Raw genomic sequence first — 19,575 nt, forward strand, 5'->3', positions numbered from 1 at the left:
ATCTCAGCTATTTTATATTTCCATTTAAAATAGATTAGCATAAGCTGTTTTGCAACTGTAAGAGGCTCACTGCTAGCTTCTACCCATATCACCAAATTAGTAGACTGCATCCTTAAAGTTCTTCTAATGCTTGTAGTTGAACCTGCTTAAGTGGAAATTTGGGGCTTGCAGAAGCATTGCATGTTATTTTATCTTTGCAGTCTCCTGAGAGAATCACAAATTAATATCAGTGTGGATAGAAAGTCCATGCTATTGTTGTGAGTTATATGTCCTACACAAAAGCCTGGTAAATTGGTTCACCACTCGATATATATATATTTTTTTGATAGTATGCAGTCTAATTGTTAAGTGTGAGTGTTTCTTGCAGTATTCTAAAGAATATGCAAAGAACTGTAATTAAAAATAAGGTGCATCATTTGCACAGTGTGACTGTGTTTCACATTGACTATTTCCGAAAAAAAGAGAAACTTGGATGCTATTAATAAGAGTTTTGGGATACAACACAACGTTGCTCAAGCCATACCTAACAAATACATTTTTGAGGTAAAAATTCTACAGTGGTTTTAAATGTTGTACTTTTAATGCAGATACAGTAACAACATACACAGCAGTAATTTTGATAATTGTAGTATGTTTTGGATTCAGTCCAAAAAAAATAACAAAATATTATTTGTTGGTTTGTGTTTTTTTTCTCCATTCCAGAATCTGATTTGAAAGCCTAAATTATATTATTTTTTCTTTTGTTAGAAACTAGTGTATTAAAATGATGTTTAACATATGGTAATAACTCTTTTTATTAGTTCATGTTACTTTGTTTGAATATTTATTTCTGTCTTGAAACTTTCAAGTAGTTTTATTTTTAAGAAAATACTTATTTCATGTGACTCTTCAGATCTGTTGACATACTTTTGTTTTTCAAAATCTAGTCAGAATGATTAATAATTTGACCTCACATTCACTTGTCAATTAATTAATTAATTGTGCATTAAGTTTGCTTGTGTTGCAAACATTATTTTAATTAGCAAATAATTTCTGTAAATAAGTATAACATGTTTTTTCTTACATATTGTCAATTTAATTTGAATTACATTAACATTCCTTTTGATACAGTAATTTTAGGGAAGAGTTTATAGAAACTGTATATATGTGGAACATCATTTTCCATCTCTTTTTTAGGTAATAGCTTTAATTATGAGATTAGAGTTATGGGTTTGCTACTATAGTAAAGTAACTATGACACATTTCTTCATGTAATGTTGGGCTAAATTTTATAGTTTTTATTTATACAGTTTACTTTCTTTTGCAGCCCAGAGGGAAAGGCCTTTCGTTCGAAAGTGGAGCTCATATCGTACTTCCAGAAAGTAGGAGATACAACCACTGACCCTAATGACTTCGATTTTACTGTCACTGGCCGTGGCAGCCCATCAAGACGTGAAAAGAAACCACCGAAGAAGCCAAAAGTCATGAAAACCTCTGGTAGGGGTAGAGGAAGGCCAAAGGGAAGTGGTAAAATACGACTTGCCTCAGAGGGAGTAGCAGTGAAGCGCGTTGTAGAGAAAAGCCCAGGGAAGCTATTAGTCAAGATGCCTTTTGTATCACCGTCTGTAAAAACTGAGGTGGAAGCACCCCCTGCACAAGCCCCTGTCAAAAAACGACCTGGTCGTAAAAGAAAACTAGAGCATGACCCACAAGGGGCCCCCAAGAAACGGGGTCGCAAGCCTGCTTCTGTTGTTGGTCCTACTTTAAGTGCTGGGACAAGTGTTGTTGTTCCAGCAGGAATAGGCACTGTGTCTCAAGTATCTGAAGCCAAGAAGAAAGCTCCAAAGGAATCTTCCAGCAAGCCAGTGCAAGAGACCGCACTTCCCATTAAAAAACGCAAGACACGGGAGACTGTGGAAGAACCAGAACCCACTCCTGCTCCACCTGTAGTGGAAGAGGTACCTTCACCAGGGAAGATCCAAAAGTTTGCCAAGAGTCCAGTCCGAAAGCACAAGGATGTAACTGAGGAAGACAGCAGCAGTGGCAGCCCAACTAAAAGCCACAAAAAGAAGGAGCGCCAGCAACATAAACATCGTCATCATCACCACCACCACTTCCATCAACACCAAGAGCATCACTCTGAGGACAAAGCAGTGGCCCAAGTGCCTCAGGATAATGAACCACAAGATTTGAGCACTCCCAAACTGTATCGCGAGGAGAAGCAGTCAACTGCCAAAACAGAGGCAGCCCGAGCTGACAGCTTCCCTAGTAAAGAGGGAGCAACTCAGACTCTAAGCACAGCAGATGGTAAACATCGACCCAGCATGGTAATTGGAGGGGGGGTAGGAGAGGGTGCAGAAATGAAGGACATAGTGCCATCATCAGCTGTGCCTAGGCCTGCTCGAGAGGAGACGGTGGATTCCAGGACGCCAGTGAGTGAAAGAGTCAGCTGACTGAGAAAACAAATAAGAGTACATGAGAGGAAGAAGATGGAAACAGCTTTTCAAAAAATACTTAAAGGCAGCTGCTATGTCTTGTTCTCCTGTGGGTAGGGCTGTTTAACCAACAGAACAGGGAAAAAATAAATTGCAAATTGCTTCCTGATTGGTAATAGGTCTTCTGATGGAATTTTTTTTTTATTTTACCCAGTGGTTTTTGATGACTGAATGTGAAGTTGAAAGAGTGAATTGTTTTCACAAAGTAATTATTAAACCCACTATACCTTGTAATTCTGAACTAAATTATATAATTTTGGAAAAGGTACCGAAGTGGTGTTGCTTATTACTCGGCTGCTTCAGTACAATAAAAAAAAATGTTGGCCTGGTTAGGGGGAAAAGTGTAAAAGATGGCAGGATGTGTTTGTCCGTCTTGAAAATGCGGTATGTGTTTTGTCTAATGAATTAGTTTCTTATCTACCAGCCCTTAAAGAGCCCTAGCAATTAAAGCTTTGAATATAAAGTTATTGTCAGTCTGAAAAGAACTTCACTGATCATGTATATGCAAAGGGTTAAACAAAAGTATGAGAGCCAAAGCCCAATGGTAAGAAACCTGAGATTGTGTCTTACATTTAATGCAGTATGACTGAGTGATGGAAAGATTTTCAGACAGGTGTAGGAGATTAAGATATCTGGGGATTTGTTTCTCATGTCTGACCACAGAGGGTAAAAGTACAGCATTCCCCTTCATGTTATATATCAGTTGATATGGAACTAGTTGTCCAGTACAGTACAACACAATGGAATCTGTTTGTTTACTGGGTAGACTTCCTACTTACATGTTTGTTTATTTATTCTTGATATACACATAGGATCATTAGAGTGTGCTGTATATAGATACACTTGTTACAGAAGGTAACATTTAATCATGTTGGAGGATTACTGAATTTTAAAAAAAATCCATATTATGAATAATTTGGATTTTTTAACTGAAAATCAGTGTCTTGTGTAATCTATAATTGGTGAACCATGATAAGTACACAGCCATATATAATATATTATAATTGATATGTGTGTGTGTGTGTATTTTTCAGTACACACACACATCAATTTTATATAGTTAAATAATCATTAGTATTTATAGAGCTGTCTGTATGCTTTGGAGGATCTTATCAGTGTGGTTTTTACTTTTATGAATTATGGGGATTTTTTTTCTTATGCTCTTGTCTTTTTTGTTTACAGGTTGTTTTTTGTATATTCATATTCTCTAAGAAGCACCTTATCTGTCAAAAACATGAAATAAAAGTAATAATAGAATCAGATAATGTATAATCAAAAGAAAGCAGTTTCTTATGGCATTTTCTGTTTGAGCACACAGGCTGGCTGTTATGATTTTTTTATTTTGGGACGGGTGGAACACAACTAATTCAGAGCTTCCAGTTAATGCCAGTAGGTTTTACTAGAAGTATAAAAGTAGCATTTTTCACAATAATAATGTAAAACAAATCTGTCCAGAAATGAGAATGTAAAAGTATGATGTAAAAATTTAGTATCTAACTATTATGCTTATACAATCACCTTGTTTATAGTCATGGTTGACCATGAAGTTATTTTTTATCTGTTATTGATTTTTTGCCTTTGTCATGTTGTCCTTTACAAATCATTTATCTAGCATTTAGGCATGCTGCCCTGTTTGTTAGCCATTACTAATTTGTGTATAAATGTGCATGTTTCACTATTCAGTATAATGTAGCTCAATGAAGATATATAAAACAGATCGCTTTTTCCATCGTTTTGGTCTGACATGGAATATATGAGTAGAAACAGTATACTGTATCAAAATTACAATATGGATAATGGCTTTAAGGTGGTTTGCAGGGAGCACAAATGTCAATTGCAAGTCATGTAATCCTCCTGTGTTCGTGTGCGTTCTGTAAAGCATTGAAGACAAAGATATATAGGAAAAACAATGTAGGTTAAACATTGTTTCTTTTTTCCATATTTTTTGACTGAAAAAACAAGCTGAAGCAGAACTGCTTACAACAGTAAAGGGAAAAAAAACTTTCTGGCATTAACCTTATTTAAAACATCTCATGCTGTACATGTAGTTACAATAATAAACAAAAAAAGCATATTTATATGTTTATAGCAAGGAAAAACAGCCTGAGTGCTTACAGAATGGATAGTGCCTTGGTGTTTAGGTGACGAGCAATAGAAGTGACCTTTGATACTACTTGTTCACCACATTTTTCTTGCAGACTGGAGGAATATAGTGTGCTGAACACAGGGGAAGGAAAGAATGTGCCATTATTTTGTGAGGAGTAATAGATTTAGAAATCATCTAGTTTGATATACACTTAGAATTATAATGCTGTTTAACTAGCAGTTTTATGAGTACAGTCTTTACCATCTAAGATAAATTGCCATTTTTTAAATTGTTTTTCTGAGTAATGTCTCATCAAAATTCAAACTTTGCCTCTTTCATTCATTTTCAGTCATCAAGTTGGCATCATTTTTTGTTTTTCCTCCCTTTAACAAAAAGTCTAATGATATGCTTTAAAGTCAATGATTTCTGTACTCTCCCTATCTTTTTATGAAGATTGTAGTGATCACTGATTGAAAGTTTTTTTGTAAACGTGTCTCTAATGAAGTATTTGGAATGGAATAAGATTCAGTTAAACATAAAATACCTTTGGTACCCTGTCCTCGAATTACCCAAACTGCTTCAATTTCATGTGCTCATTTGTAATGATCTTTTGCGTAGATAGCTTCCTGATTACTGCTCCTTAGCTTCATTAGCCATTAAAGACAGACCTTGCACAGATCAATTTGGAAATAAACAAAATGTCTCAACCTTGTCCAAGTTATTAAAAAAGTGCACTTTATATGTTATGTTGCCTTATGTGATACACCTCTAAAATTTTTTGGATGTCCAAAGAATTTTAAATGTAATTTTAAAGAATTGCCTATCAAATTAATGACCACATTCCATCCAGTCCTTGAAATATTAAAATAAACACCTAAATTTATTGTCCTTCTCAAAGGTCACTTCTTAATCAGTCATCTCTTAACTTAGCTTCATAAAATGATAGCTGTACTTATTAAGCTACAGTACTGTGTCCTGAAGGAGCATTTTTTGTAAACTTCCCCCAAAAGCAACACAAAAACAAAGTTTGATTGTATTTATTGAAATCAGATTCAGAGTTAGAACTCTGCTGAGGTGGAAAAATGCCATCATCTTTCACCAACATTTTGAGGAAAACTAATCTTTTAGCTCTGCAATTTACACAAAACTGCCTAACAAGCAACACTTAAAATATACCACTAGATATTTCTGCACAAATACGGTATCAATTTGATTATAAAAAATGGATGTATCCTTTAACAAAGTCATTGGTGTTTTGTTTTGATGTTTGTATTTATTTTTTGGAAATTGAGAAAATGACTCAATTGCCATAAAATGATTGTTTTTTTTGTAATTGGCCTGCAGTTTTTGTAAAGGATGTTGTATTTCTACATGAATAATATCTGGTTTGGGGTGGGGGGTTGACTTATATTGATATTATTTATTGATAGGCTTCTGGGAATTGTTAACTTATATATTTGTAATTTCATTTTTTGAATGTATATTTTTACCTGCACCACTCTCCCCAACAGCTACGGCACGGAATATACTGTGCATGTGTTCACAGATTGTTGAATCTGTTCAGCTATGTTAAAAATCATCTATTTCTTCAGTTCAGCTCTGCATGTGCTGAAACTTATTCTGCTTCTGTTTTTGGCCACTCTTAAACAGTGTGAAAAACCATCAAGGTGTTGTGTTTTTTTTTTTCTTTCTTTTTTTATGGCACTTAAAAATTCATAAACCCAATGAAATTTGTTGTTCTTTTTTCCTAGTGTAATTGTGATCATTTTATGTTTTACATGAATGAGTAAAGATTAGTTTTCCTCATTTTTGAAATTCTGTTCACTTTTCTGACTAGATACTTTTCAGCCTTCCCTCAATTTTATGAGGGTCATTCAGGCAGTAAAGACATACTTATTAATTCTGAATCCTAAAAATAGAATTTATTATTAATTAGAAAAAAAATCAATTTATTCTAATTTCTTATATTGTCTTATAAAAGGAAACTCTTTTGTTCCACCATTTTATTATTTTGTGTGTTCATCTTGCAAATAATTTTAGTTTCTTACAATGTCAGTACTACTGCTTTCATTTCTTTGATGCGGTGAATAATCAGCAAATCACTTCTGTTCACTTTCAAGCAATTGGGTCACTTGTTGGATAATATTTTAGTTCAGATAGTATGTTCCGAATCAAACATTTATATAAGTTTGTTTTCTGACTTGGTTTCGGTGGTTCTTCTAAAGTTTAACACTGCCAGTGATTAAAAATCTCTTGAAAACACCTTGCATTTGACAAACGATTTTTACATTTTAAATGCAGAATATAGCTCGCAAGTAACGGCTGTGCAAATTATCAAGTAAAATATCCTTCAAGGTGCAATGTGGCTTATCCCATAGTATCTTTGCTTACTGAACCATTTTTGTATTGGATGTTTAGATTTCCATCAAGGCAACTGTTTGAATAGACTTTGAACGTCGCTTTAGTTAAAAAAAAAAAAAAAAAAAATCTAGATTGTAGTATTGCTGTTGAGAGACGCTACTGTAATTTCTCATTACCACCCAAGCCTCACTTCATGTGGCTTTTCCTGGTTAGTAAATACAGAGCAGTTGAATGCCTGTATTCTTATTGTGCCACCAAAACAATCATTGTTATAGGTTTACAGTAGTTTAAAATTTAGGGGAAAATGTTCCGTACGTTTTATTTTCATTATTATAATCAAAGGAGGAAAAGGAGACAAGAACACCCCACTTACTGTCAGTGATACTCCTGTAGGTTTAACTAAACATGCAGCAAGCTGTCTCTCGTTGAGGTGTAGAAATTTGGTGGATTCAATGCCACATTCTGAGTAGAATTAAATAAATGAATTCAGGTTGTTGGAGGCAAAAGAAAATCCAGAAAAAGACAAATTGACCATTTTTAAGATTTTGATGTGATGTGTGCATACAACTCTTTGTTGAACCCTTTTGACCTTACATTGAGTAGATTATTTGCACTTGTACAAAAGGAAAAATAACTGTAGTTATTTTCATGAAATTTTCCAGTAAATATTTTTTTTAAATGTAGTTCAGTGTTATGTGCTGAAAAGACTTTTCTATATATTTTTATATTTATATAAGTATATATAAATATAAAATATATTTTGTGGAACTGATCTACATATTGCTAGTAAAGACTAACCAAGGGTGGGTTTGAGCTTGGGTTTTTTAATGATTTGTGGGTGTGTATTACCCAGAAAGCACAGGTATTTCTGTGTTACAAGATGTGCTGACTTGTGCCACTTTTGATTTATGTTCATGTATCAGTGCTGCGTTACACTGGACTCTTCCCCTTACCAACCCAGCCCTCTTGCTTTCAGTATATTTTCATGAATATGTTAGTTGTCATGGGAGCAAGGTGATGCTCACAACTTTTAAACAGAATCAAGGAATGCTCAAGTATTCTTCATTTTTAGTAGATACTTAAAAATAATATAGTTCTTTTCTTTATAGCCAAATGAGAACTATTTGCATGACATATTTGTAGGGTTTTTTTGTTTGTTTTTTTTTAAGATTGATAGCAACTACACAGCAATGCAAATACCTATACAAATTAAAAGTAGTGTTTCAAATTATACAATCAGGAAAGCCACTAAAATATTTACTCACTCTTTTCATACAGTTGTTGTTTTATGATGCACTGATGTGCTGTCTAGTGTTGATTCTCGCCTTGCATCCTTTACTGCCAGAATAGCCTCCAGGTCTTTGCAACCCTTTATAGCAAATCAAAGGTTCAGAAAATTTCTGGAGGGTTGATTCAGTGGGCTGTTTATCTAGCAATAATGAGTCTTTTAAATCGTTTTTTCCTTTAATAGAGTTGTAGCACACTTGCTACTTTCATTACCTATTCTGTAACATTCCACAAATGATTTAAAATATTGGTTCTTTTATCTAGAGGAGAAGTGCTTGAGATAATTAGCTTTATTTTGAATCTGTATCCTAGCTGTATGGCGTCTTTTAAAAATTAAGCTAGATGTTTTGTTTTTCTTTCTTTCCTGCTTCCAACAAATGCATACATAAAACTCTTTCCTCTCCTTTATGTAGTTCACAACCAAATGCTATGCATGTTCATTGGCAAAAGTAGATGGAGAGTGATGAGGAGCTGGTAATCTTAAGGTCAAAAGCAAGCATGCAATATGTATTTGTAAAAATTACAAGATCCCACTGAAACACAAGAGGAGGCACAGTTCCTAGTTGTTCCTTGGCAGCATCCGAGAGGCTGTTAAATAAAATGTTTGCAAGCTTCATATTGTCTGAAAGTTAATTAATTACACACAATGTTTCCAGTGTCATGGAGTATTTAGATTATTATATAAATAAAGAATATTAGTTACTTTTAGTAGATTAGTGGCTTTATGCTAAATTATGTGGAAAAGTTCAGTTTTCTGAAATGCAAAAGGAAAAGTGTGAGCCAATGTTAAATGTAGTGTGGTCCTATGTTGTAAGTGAAAAAGAACAATGTTTTACTGGGAGCCTTTCACTTGAGAAAAGTCTGTCATTTGGATTATTTTTGTTTCTCTTTAAATTCATCAAATTATACATGCCTGTGTGATCACGGCTGAATATTATCTGTTTCAGATTTCTTTGCTTTGTCTTTTAGAATCAAATATAGTAAGGCTATATGCCTAATGAGAGGGTGCAAATTACCAAAAGCACTAACTGTAATTGTTACACATCACTACCAGTGACACCTTTTGTATTCTTAAGGTTGGACATGTTTTTTTTTAAGTGAATTGTATGGGTTTTTTTTTTTTAGAATTCTGTACTGTGGTCTTTTAAACAACTGGGTATCTGTGGATATGGAATATAAATTATGCACCCATGTCCCGCATTGGTAATACTTCGTAGCCTGTCAGAGATTAAACTTAACATAAAAAGTGATTTGTATCCCAGACTAATTCCTAACTAGGTGTCTAATATTGCTTTTGACTGGTATTTCTACTAACTGCCAGCTTCACTCCACTTCTCCCATAGAACATGCTGAAAACTTCTGAGTTTTTGTTGTATCTAATGGATATTAAACATTTTTGTTTTAGAAACAGTAAGACTCCGCTGAAGGACTTATCCTCAATGTACAGTACATTTAATTATTGTTAACTTGATTTGGAACTGTATTTGACCTCCTGTAGAATTCAGAATAGGAAACAGCTATCGCCTTTCATTGAAGCCGAATCAGCCAGCCCACATTACTGTACTGTTTAAAAAAAAAAAAAAAAGGTTACATAAATAGTTTATTCTTGTGACTTGTACTTTTTTTAGTAGCAATCTCTTGCAGTTTATTAGTTGCCACTAAATGTAAGGTGGTTTTTGTTGTAATCTGATAGCCGAAATCAAAACTAAGTGTCAATGGGAATTCCTGTTCCCAAAATATTCCAGGAAATGAAAGTAGTGCTTTCTTTCGAGGAGCAGTCATTTTGAGCACAACATGTTTTCTGCTTGAGTAGGCAAAGTTTTGTTCTTGTAGGGATACAGATTTTGAGATCTTAATGTCCACATATTACTTCTATTTTCCTACCAGGATGAGAATGGAAACAAATTACATTACATGTAAGTAAATTCTAATATACGACACCTTCTTCCACTTAGCAAGAAGGGAAAAATAAATAAAAGAGAAGTAAATGTGTTCTCAGAAATTGAAGAAATAGGTGATGCAGAATGTGTTATATAGGTAATGTGCATGAAGTGAAAACTCCATTTGGTATGCTTTTCCTCAAGAAATTATTGAGCACTGCAAGTCAGTACTAATGTACTTGTCCAGTGTTGTAATGTGTAGACTTATTTTAAACCCTCGTTATACTCGTCTCAAACAGGTGTAATGTCACTAAATATACAGTATTATTTATGCGGGTACATTGGGTAAATGGCTTTGTCATTAGATCAATCGTCTGCTGCTCACTGAGAAGTTCTTTTAAATCCATAAGATACACTCTGGGAAAAGACCATGGTTTATTGAAAATAAGAGCCCCTTGACAATAGACAGTATTTACGTGTTTATGCTAAATGAAATTGCACATTCTGTGCTTGCAAAAGAAGAAATATTTAAGAAAAGAAATGAATCCACAAACTGGTCGATAGTAGCAGCTATACCTCCAGTTGAGTAGGACAGGCAGAATTGTCTGCAAATCACTTCTGCTTAACCTGTGATCTTTATTTACATAAGTGGGTGTCTTTTGGTTTCTAGATCATTATCTCTTTAAGAAACTAGCAAAACCAGTGGTTGTGGTTTCAGAAGTCCATTGTAAATATTGTAAATAACCAACCTAGTTTAGAAATAACAGTACATTATGCTTACTAGTGGGAGATGCCAGGTCCTTAATACTGTGCATTAAAATCCTTGAATAAACCTTGTTATTTTTTTAGAAAAAGTTTCAAAATGACTGCTCTTCACATTTTCTTTATATATTTTTTCTGTAAGCATCAAACACTCTCATAGTATGATTTATTGCAATTTTTTGTTTACATTATGATCATCTTTGGGACTAAAGGAAGGGGAAGGTATACAATAATTCCAGGCTGTGTGTGTTATGGGGGTGTATTTGTATTCCCTAAAATTTAACATGTTTAACTTGCTCCCTTTTTTTTGTAACAGTCTCTTCCTTGCTCATTTCTTTTTCAGACTGTATGTACATGTGTGCACACTGTGCACTTCTGCATGTCTGTGCTCCTTTTACTCTGCCCTACCCACTGTCAGTACTTGTCCACAAAGTGCCCAAAGGTACAAATCTAAGATTTAGATTTAGACTTGGTGTCCAGTAGTAGGAACTTTTGTGGTGTTTATTTTCTGTGAAGTCAGTGAAATTAATCTTCCTGGTCATTAAAGAAGAACTATATAATCAATAATCTGTATAATTAGAGTTCGTCTTTTATGCTTTTCTTTTTAAATTGGATTTTTCATTTTATAAGAAAATGTTTGCTCCAGATAGTTGATTCTGTTTGATTTTTTTATACCGTAATTGATTATTTTTTACATATATAATCTAATTCTAAATATATATTTAAAGTTATATTGACGTAAATAAAATTTAAAAAAATTCTCTGCTTTTGCCTACTCGTCTGTTTCAAAACAAATGCTTAGCTGCAACAATTAGCATCTTGTGATCCGTAATGTAGGATTTTCAAAGGACTGAAACCCTGCCTGACTTTCACTTACTCTTCAATCTTTCGAAATAAAACAGTTCTAAAAAGCTGTAGCTACAGTTTTACGCATTTGCAACTGGTCTAGATCTTGGAACCATGGCATGGCAGTCTTTTAACCCAGCTCCCAGACCTATTGGGAAAACTGAGTTTTCTTTTATATTACTTTTTCTGTCTTAAGAAAGAAATGAGTTTGTATTATAGGAAAGGTACTTCTCAGTCCATTGTGTCAACAGTTGTGTAATTCTTGCAGTTTATTAAATGTAAAAGTTCACCCAGAAATATTAATTACACAACCTTAAGTACTGATCACTCCATGGCATTCATTTTAAAGTACATAAACTACCTTAAACATTGGATGGAGAAACAACTGAATAATGTGTCATATTCCACTGAAACAATAGTTTGACCCATTTCCCCAAGAGTTTGATTTAGTTTCATATATTTCTTTTTCTGTTTTAACAATGTATTTTCTTTCTCAAATGTTAAATGTTTTTCAGGGCAAATTAAGAAAGAAGCAGGTACCTGTTTAGCTGGGTGGGTTTTAACTAATTTGTGCAACTTTTGTAAGCTTGTTTTGAAGATTACCATCAAGAGAAAGTTAATGCTGTATATGAAGGACATTAGCAAGAGGGTTTTGTCAGGAAATGAAATTCTGTCAATCTTGTGATTTTAATACAAATTCACTAACTTGTGGTTTGAAGGTCTAAATATAAACTTGTCTGGACTTGAAGATGTGGCCATTTTTTATTTTTCTTAAGTCTGGAGTGTAATTGGAGCAAGCAAACAATAAGTATTGTCAAAATAAATATATCTGCCTTGCCAAGGGGCCAACATTTTCTCATTGCTTCTGTCAGTTTAAAAAAAAAAAGATTTTAAAATAATGCTTCTTGCTTACAAAACCAACCTTAGTGATTTCAATTAAGACCAAATATCTGAGGACTGTTACTAAGTGAATGCCGAAATCTTTTTTTTTTTGTCACTTGTCTCTTTCTCTTTTTCTGTCTCTTTCATATCTGAATTTCAGAAAAAAACGATATATATATATATCACTACTGTGTTTCCGAATAACATGTCAAGTGGAATAAAGGAAGGCTTTATTTTCTCTTGTTCTCATCTCATTTATTTTACATTCACAAGGAAAACTGGAATATCTTGACATTTGCAAACTACATTTAAAGCATAATTTTGTTCTCTTAACCTGTCATGGATAAGACCTTGATTCTTTAAAAAAAAAAAAAAAAAATCTGCGGATGGCGGAGCTGGATGAGTTGCAGTATAAGTAATATAGTTCAGTACAGTGCAAAGGACATCACTGGGCCATCTTGGCAAGTTTCTACAACAGCTGAGAGAACAGGAAAACACTGGATGAAGGTGTAAAATATAACTTCTTTATTTTTACTTTAAATAGAACTCTGGTGAGCATGCACTTTTAATCAGAATTATGCTTGAAGAAGAGTATTAGTAACTGTTAAACACCCAATTTTTTTTTTGTTTTGTGTGTGTGTGTGTGTGTTTGTAATAATGAAGCCATTTGGCATGGCGATTTAATGGTTAGTGCTGTGTCCAAATCCCAAATCTTGTCGCCAGTGTATACTTTGTACGTTTTTCCAATGTCCCCATGGATGTGCATGTTAAAACAGTTAATTTGTGATTCTGAATTGACCCAGTATGATTGTAGGTGTGTGCATGAGTAGTGAGCCTTGCAGTGGGCTGGTATCCCCTCCAGGGCTGGTTCTCTTCTTGCACCCAGTCTTGCCGGCATAGTCTCTGGTCCTTCTTGACCCTGAATTTGCTGGACAGGATTACGCAGGATGTTATGTTACAATAAAGAAGTATGCCCTATTGCCCTTATACAGATGGTATTTACTGTTGCAAATCCTTTGAAAATATTCCTTGGGTTTAAACATAAAAATAATCTGGTAATTGATACACCTAGTTAAATATTTTTTGTTTTAAAAACTCAAATCAATTTATTGTGAAGTATGCATTATACACTGAAATTCGTACTTGCATGTCTCCCACAGACTAATGACCATAGTACAGTGCCAGCAACAAAAAAGGAATACAACACCAGACAATGCATTTAAAAAACAATCTTGAAGTTCTGAATATAAGCAATTGTAAGGTAGCCTAATGGCCTGTGGATAAAAACTTTCTCAGAATCTACTAGTGGAGTGCTAATTACTCATTTGCCAGAACAGATGAGGAAATATATTCATCATACTGGATGGCTAAAGTCTTTAATAATAAAGTTTTCCCTTCAATGTGATATACATGTCCAGAATGTGCCATCAACACTGCAACAATTATTTCAACAGGAAAACATCATACTACTGAGTATCTGGCAGCTATTACATGATGGTCAAAATATTTTATATCTGTCTTTATTGACTGTGAGAAAGAAAGGCATCAAATGTGTAAAAAGAGCTTGGTCTCATTTTGCTAAAAAGTATATTTAACAGAAACTTTTGTAATTATTATTACGACTGCCAGAATGACTGGAAAGAGTTAACATAAAATGACATTCAGCTTCACTGGTCCTCCTCAACTTGACTGGTGTATTATATTTAATACATGTAACATATAATGAAATATTTTTATATATTGCAAATATGTATATTTAATAAATATTTGAGTCAATATTGTAATTATGCCAGAAATACCTTCTGTGAAAAATGAACATTGTAATTTTCATTTTAGGTCTTAAGGGTAATTTGTACAATATGTGCAGTTATTTCTCAGCTCTTGATATTAAGCAATTACACTAGTTTATAGAGTGAAATAATTTTGTAATCTGCTGACAAAGATGTTTTTATGAGGTTGTCATATGTGTAATGAAGACATAGCAACTTTTAAAAAGGTTATCTTGTCTGACATTCCATCTCCATTGCATACACTTAGCTGCTTTAGTAACCTTAGTAAGCAGTTTAAAGATTCAGTTGTAAACAGGCAGGTAAGTAAAGCATTCATGTCACATTTTTATGGCATATAGTATTGAAAATGAAAATGATGTGAGGGTTGGATGAACTCAAAACATTTATGTGCAAACAAAGGGGAATTTTTGAGTCAAGTCGTGTGAAATGTCAGTTGGATTTTCAGGAAATGGGTGAGGTCACAAAGAAATTTAGTGAGAAATCATTTTTAAAAAAATGTGAGTGAAGACGATTTTTTTTTCTTTTCATTGTGTGTGGGTTTCAGTAAAACATGATTAAAATAGCCAATAAAACTTTGACTCCTAAACCACTAGATGGAAAAATCCCTTTCAATAAATGATTCCTTTAAGTAACCTTTTGTTTCACTAAATGCTAGACAATTACTTCATTTCTTTCAAGTATTTTAATAAACTCATATTTAAACACACAATTTGAAGTGAGAATTGGGATCTTCAGACTTTGTGACTTTGCAGTAGACAAAATCGTCTACTTATTTCAGTTTGAAAACTTGCTGTACAATGTTAGTACTTAAATTACTACTATATTGATGTTTCTTTATCAGATCAGAAAAATATGTTCAAGACACTATTAATGGAAGGCAGAGATCACGGAATTTTAGTATATTTGTATGTTTTAGTTAATTTATTGCATCTGTGAAAAGATGCTCATCAAATTGGTTTTTGACTAATACACTGTGTGTGTGTGTGTGTATATATATATATATATATATATATATATATATATATATATATACTAGCAAAATACCCGCGCTTCGCAGCGGAGAAGTAGTGTACACATATCTACATATACATATATATACATATATATATATATATATATATATATACATCCACATATATATACATATATACACATATCAACATATATATATATACACACATACATATATATACACACATACATACATACACACATATATATGTATATACACATACAGACACATATATACATATTTACATATCTACATATATATACACATATACTGTATATACATATCTACATATATATACATATCTATATATATATATATATATATAGACATACATATATACATACATACATACATTCACATATATATATGTATGTCTATATATATATATATATATATATAGCCAAATCCCCACGCTTTGCAGCGGTGAAGTACTGCTTTTAAATTTTTATTAAGAAGAAAAGAAAACCTTTTTAAATTGAGGGAAAATATACCAATAACAATTTGTTAAGAATCTGTTTTTTTGTGAAGCTGCCTTTACACAGCCTCTCCGCTGTTTTATAAACGAACGCCATATAAGGCCGTCCTTTCTCCTTGCTTAGCGGTTCTGTATTGTTTTATTGTTCGTTTATTACGATTGTTATAGTTATTGTGTAGCTATTTGAGACTCACTTTTCTGTTCAGGTACCCATTTCCTTTATGTAATCCGCGGATTCTCCGCTATTTTTTGTTTGTTTATTATGATTATAGTTATTTATTGATTCCCTTCTTTAGCTGACTGCCTGCTCATATAAGGAGCTCTGCTGTTTTTTTGTGAAGCAGCCTTTACACAGCTTCTCCGCTGTTTTATAAACGAACGCCATATAAGGCCATCCTTTTTCCTTGCTTCGCCAAGGAAGCAGCCTTTTTATTTAATCCACGGGTTCTCTGCTGTTTTATTGTTCGTTTATTACGATTGTTATAGTTCTCTTTGTATACCACGTTGTCAGTTCAGCACTCCGGTTGTAATATGACCAAGTCGTGCAAGCTTACTGTTGAGAATGCAACGTATAGTTGTACAGGAGAAAAGCAATCTTGCCTCAAATCAATGGCAACCTTTTGTAGGTCTATGAACTTAATTTAAACTTTAGGTTTACACGGTGCTTTGTTTCCGAAGTACCTGCACTCATGAATATGTCTGTATGCGTCAGTCACTTCATATTCTTTTCCTACATTATCAATTGTGTAATGTGTTTTTTGAACAGGTTTGATTCATCGAAGTGATCACTCTTGCTGCGTTCAGTCAGTTCATGTGAGCCACTCTTTTGTGTGATGTTGCGATGTCCACGGCTTTATTTAATGTTAGCTAAGACCCGGCACTTAAAAGTTTCTCGCTACAGCAATTTTAACTCTGTTACAAAGTGATCCAAAGTCTTGTATATACCTCGTGTCTTCTCATTAAACTTGTATGTCGCGAATATGGTATTGCAAACGGCAGCGGGAGCGTTTCTATAAACTTAATTTAAACTTTGTTTACACCGTGCTTTGTTTCCGCAGTAGCTGCACTTATGAATATGCTTGTATGCGTCACTCGCTCGCTTCTTATTGTTTCGCTGCCTTCTCAATTGTGTAATGAATGTTTTCTTCAGCGCTCTTTGGGGCTCTTCCTTGTTTTCTATGTACTGCGTTCACAGTCAGTTCACGTGATTACATGGGAGGCGTGATGACACGATACACAACTCCGCCTCCCACGGCCATCGAGCTGCAGTCTATTACAGTATATGGACAAAAAAGAGGTTCCAGTTATGACCATTACGTGTAGAATTTCGAAATGAAACCTGCCTAACTTTTGTAAGTAAGCTGTAAGGAATGAGCCTGCCAAATTTCAGCCTTCCACCTACACGGGAAGTTGGAAAATTAGTGATGAGTGAGTGAGTCAGTCAGTCAGTCAGTCAGTCAGTCAGTGAGTGAGTGAGTCAGTGAGGGCTTTGCCTTTTATTAGTATAGATATATATATATAATGTGTGTGTGCGTATGTATATTATGTAATATATGTATATGTATATATAATATATATATATATATACACACACATTATGTATATATATATATATATATATATATATATATATATACATATACACTGCCTGGCCAAAAAAAAAGTCGCCACCAAAAAAAAGGTCGCAAACTCTAATATTTCATTGGACCACCTTTAGCTTTGATTACGGCACGCATATGCTGTGGCATTGTTTCGATAAGCTTCTGCAATGTCACAAGATTTAGTTCCATCCACTGTTGCATTAATTTTTCACCAAGATCTTGCATGATGGGTGCATCATTTCATCTGCCTCTCTTCTTACCCTGATACGCCCATCACTCTGGAACAGGGTAAATCTGGACTCATCAGACCACATGACCTTCTTCCATTGCTCCAGAGTCCAATCTTTATGCTCCCTAGCAAATTGAAGCCTTTTTTCTGGTTTGCCGCACTGATTAGTGGTTTTCTTACAGCTACACAGCTGTTCAGTCCCAATCCCTTGAGTTCCCTTCGCATTGTGCGTGTGGAAATGCTCTTACTTTCACTATTAAACATAGACCTGAGTTCTACTGTTGTTTTTCTTCGATTTGATTTCACCAGACGTTTAAGTGATTGCCAATCACGATCATTTAGGATTTTTTTCCAGCCACATTTCTTCCTCGAAAATGATGGGTCCCCACTATCCTTCCAGTTTTTAATAATGCGTTGGACAGTTCTTAACCCAATTTTAGTAGTTTCTGCAATCTCCTTAGATGTTTTCTCTGCTTGATGCATGCCAATGATTTGACCCGTCTCAAACAGACTAACATCTTTTCCACGACCATGAGATGTGTCTTTTGACATGGTTGTTTAAGAAATGAGAAGCAACTCATTGCACCAGTTGGGGTTAAATAACTTGTTGCCAGCTGAAAGATAATCACCCATGCAGTAATTATCCTATAGGAGGCTCGTACCTATTTGCTTAGTTAAATCCAGGTGGCGACTTTTTTTTTGGCCAGGCAGTGTGTATGTATATGGCTCTGAGGCTAAGGATCTGTGCTGGTATCCTGAAGGTTGCCGGTTCGAATCCCCGTCACTGCCAAAAGAGATCCTACTCTGCTGGGCCCTTGAGCAAGGCCCTTAACCTGTAATTGCTCCAGGGGCGCTGTACAATGGCTGACCCTGCGCTCTGACCCCAAGGGGTATGCGAAAACTACCAAATTCCTAATACAAGAAATTGTATAAGGCGAAATAAAGAACAAAAAAAAAAATATATATATATATATATATATATATAGATATATAGATAGATTATATATATATATATATATAGAGAGAGAGAGAGAGATATAGATATAGATATATAGATATGTGTGTGTCCTTGGGATTTGTTGATCCTGTAAGTACTTTTGTAGACTTAGCTAATGGGTGACTGTTTATGACTTCAGCGACGTTTCTCATTATCAGCTCTGTGTATTGCTTGTTTTCAGGAAGGGTCATTCGTTGATAGATTGCGACATCTGGATCTAACACGTAGATTTGTGCATATTTGCGTTCGTGATTTGGTTCAGGGTGCACTGTTCCAATCCGATGTAATATTTGTCCACATACGCGAAAGCAGTATGGGCCATTGCCAGCTGGTGGCCTGATATTCACCCCGGTAGATGCAAAAGCAAATGAACTATTGTAGGATCTAATGCAGTCCATAAAGTTTTTACTTTCGGGTACATTGTTAGTTAGAAGCTTCCGTAGATATTCAGGAAAGTCATCTAAAGGAGGCAGTCTAACCTGACCCTTTTGACAACAACGTGTAAACTCATTAGTTGTATTGCCAGTTGTTTCTTCAGGGAAGTTAAGTAAATGACAATGACAGCAAATGATATTCATTAATCCTAATGAATGTTCATTAATAGTGGACTCATTACAGAATCCGTTGTCAGCTAATTGGCGGAATTGTTTAGCGGCTGTTTGTCGTTCCTTTCTTTGCCGTTTATCTATTGCCTCTGCTTTTTGAGAGGCGCATTGTAGGCGCCTGCGTTCATTAATTGTATTCAAGCAGGCTCGTTTCTGTATGTCCGTCATGGAGCCGTGCCTGCTTTGCTTGCGGCATTTCAGACACGCGTTGTAGGCGCCTGCGTTCATTGATTTTATCCAGGCGGGCTTGTTTGTGTATCTCCGTCAGTTGTGGTCTTTTGTTTTGAA

General features: G+C 34.5%; 2 protein-coding genes across 3 annotated transcripts in view; one reads left to right on the plus strand and one right to left on the minus strand.

Annotated features, from left to right (window-relative positions):
• The window catches only part of mecp2 (methyl CpG binding protein 2), a 217,708-nt gene extending 204,892 nt beyond the window's left edge, over window positions 1-12,816 (plus strand). For both annotated transcript variants that reach the window (XM_051933502.1, XM_051933503.1), the window contains exon 3: window positions 1,307-12,816. In XM_051933502.1, coding sequence (XP_051789462.1) covers window positions 1,307-2,432 — 1,126 coding nt within the window. In that variant the 3' untranslated portion in view covers window positions 2,433-12,816. The remainder of the gene's footprint in view (window positions 1-1,306) is intronic.
• The window catches only part of si:dkey-13a21.4 (uncharacterized protein LOC494576 homolog), a 991,873-nt gene that overhangs the window by 535,120 nt on the left and 437,178 nt on the right, over window positions 1-19,575 (minus strand). The window lies entirely within an intron of this gene.

Source organism: Erpetoichthys calabaricus, chromosome 11 (genome assembly GCF_900747795.2).
Source record: "Erpetoichthys calabaricus chromosome 11, fErpCal1.3, whole genome shotgun sequence".
NCBI classification, from domain to species: Eukaryota; Metazoa; Chordata; class Cladistia; order Polypteriformes; family Polypteridae; genus Erpetoichthys; species Erpetoichthys calabaricus.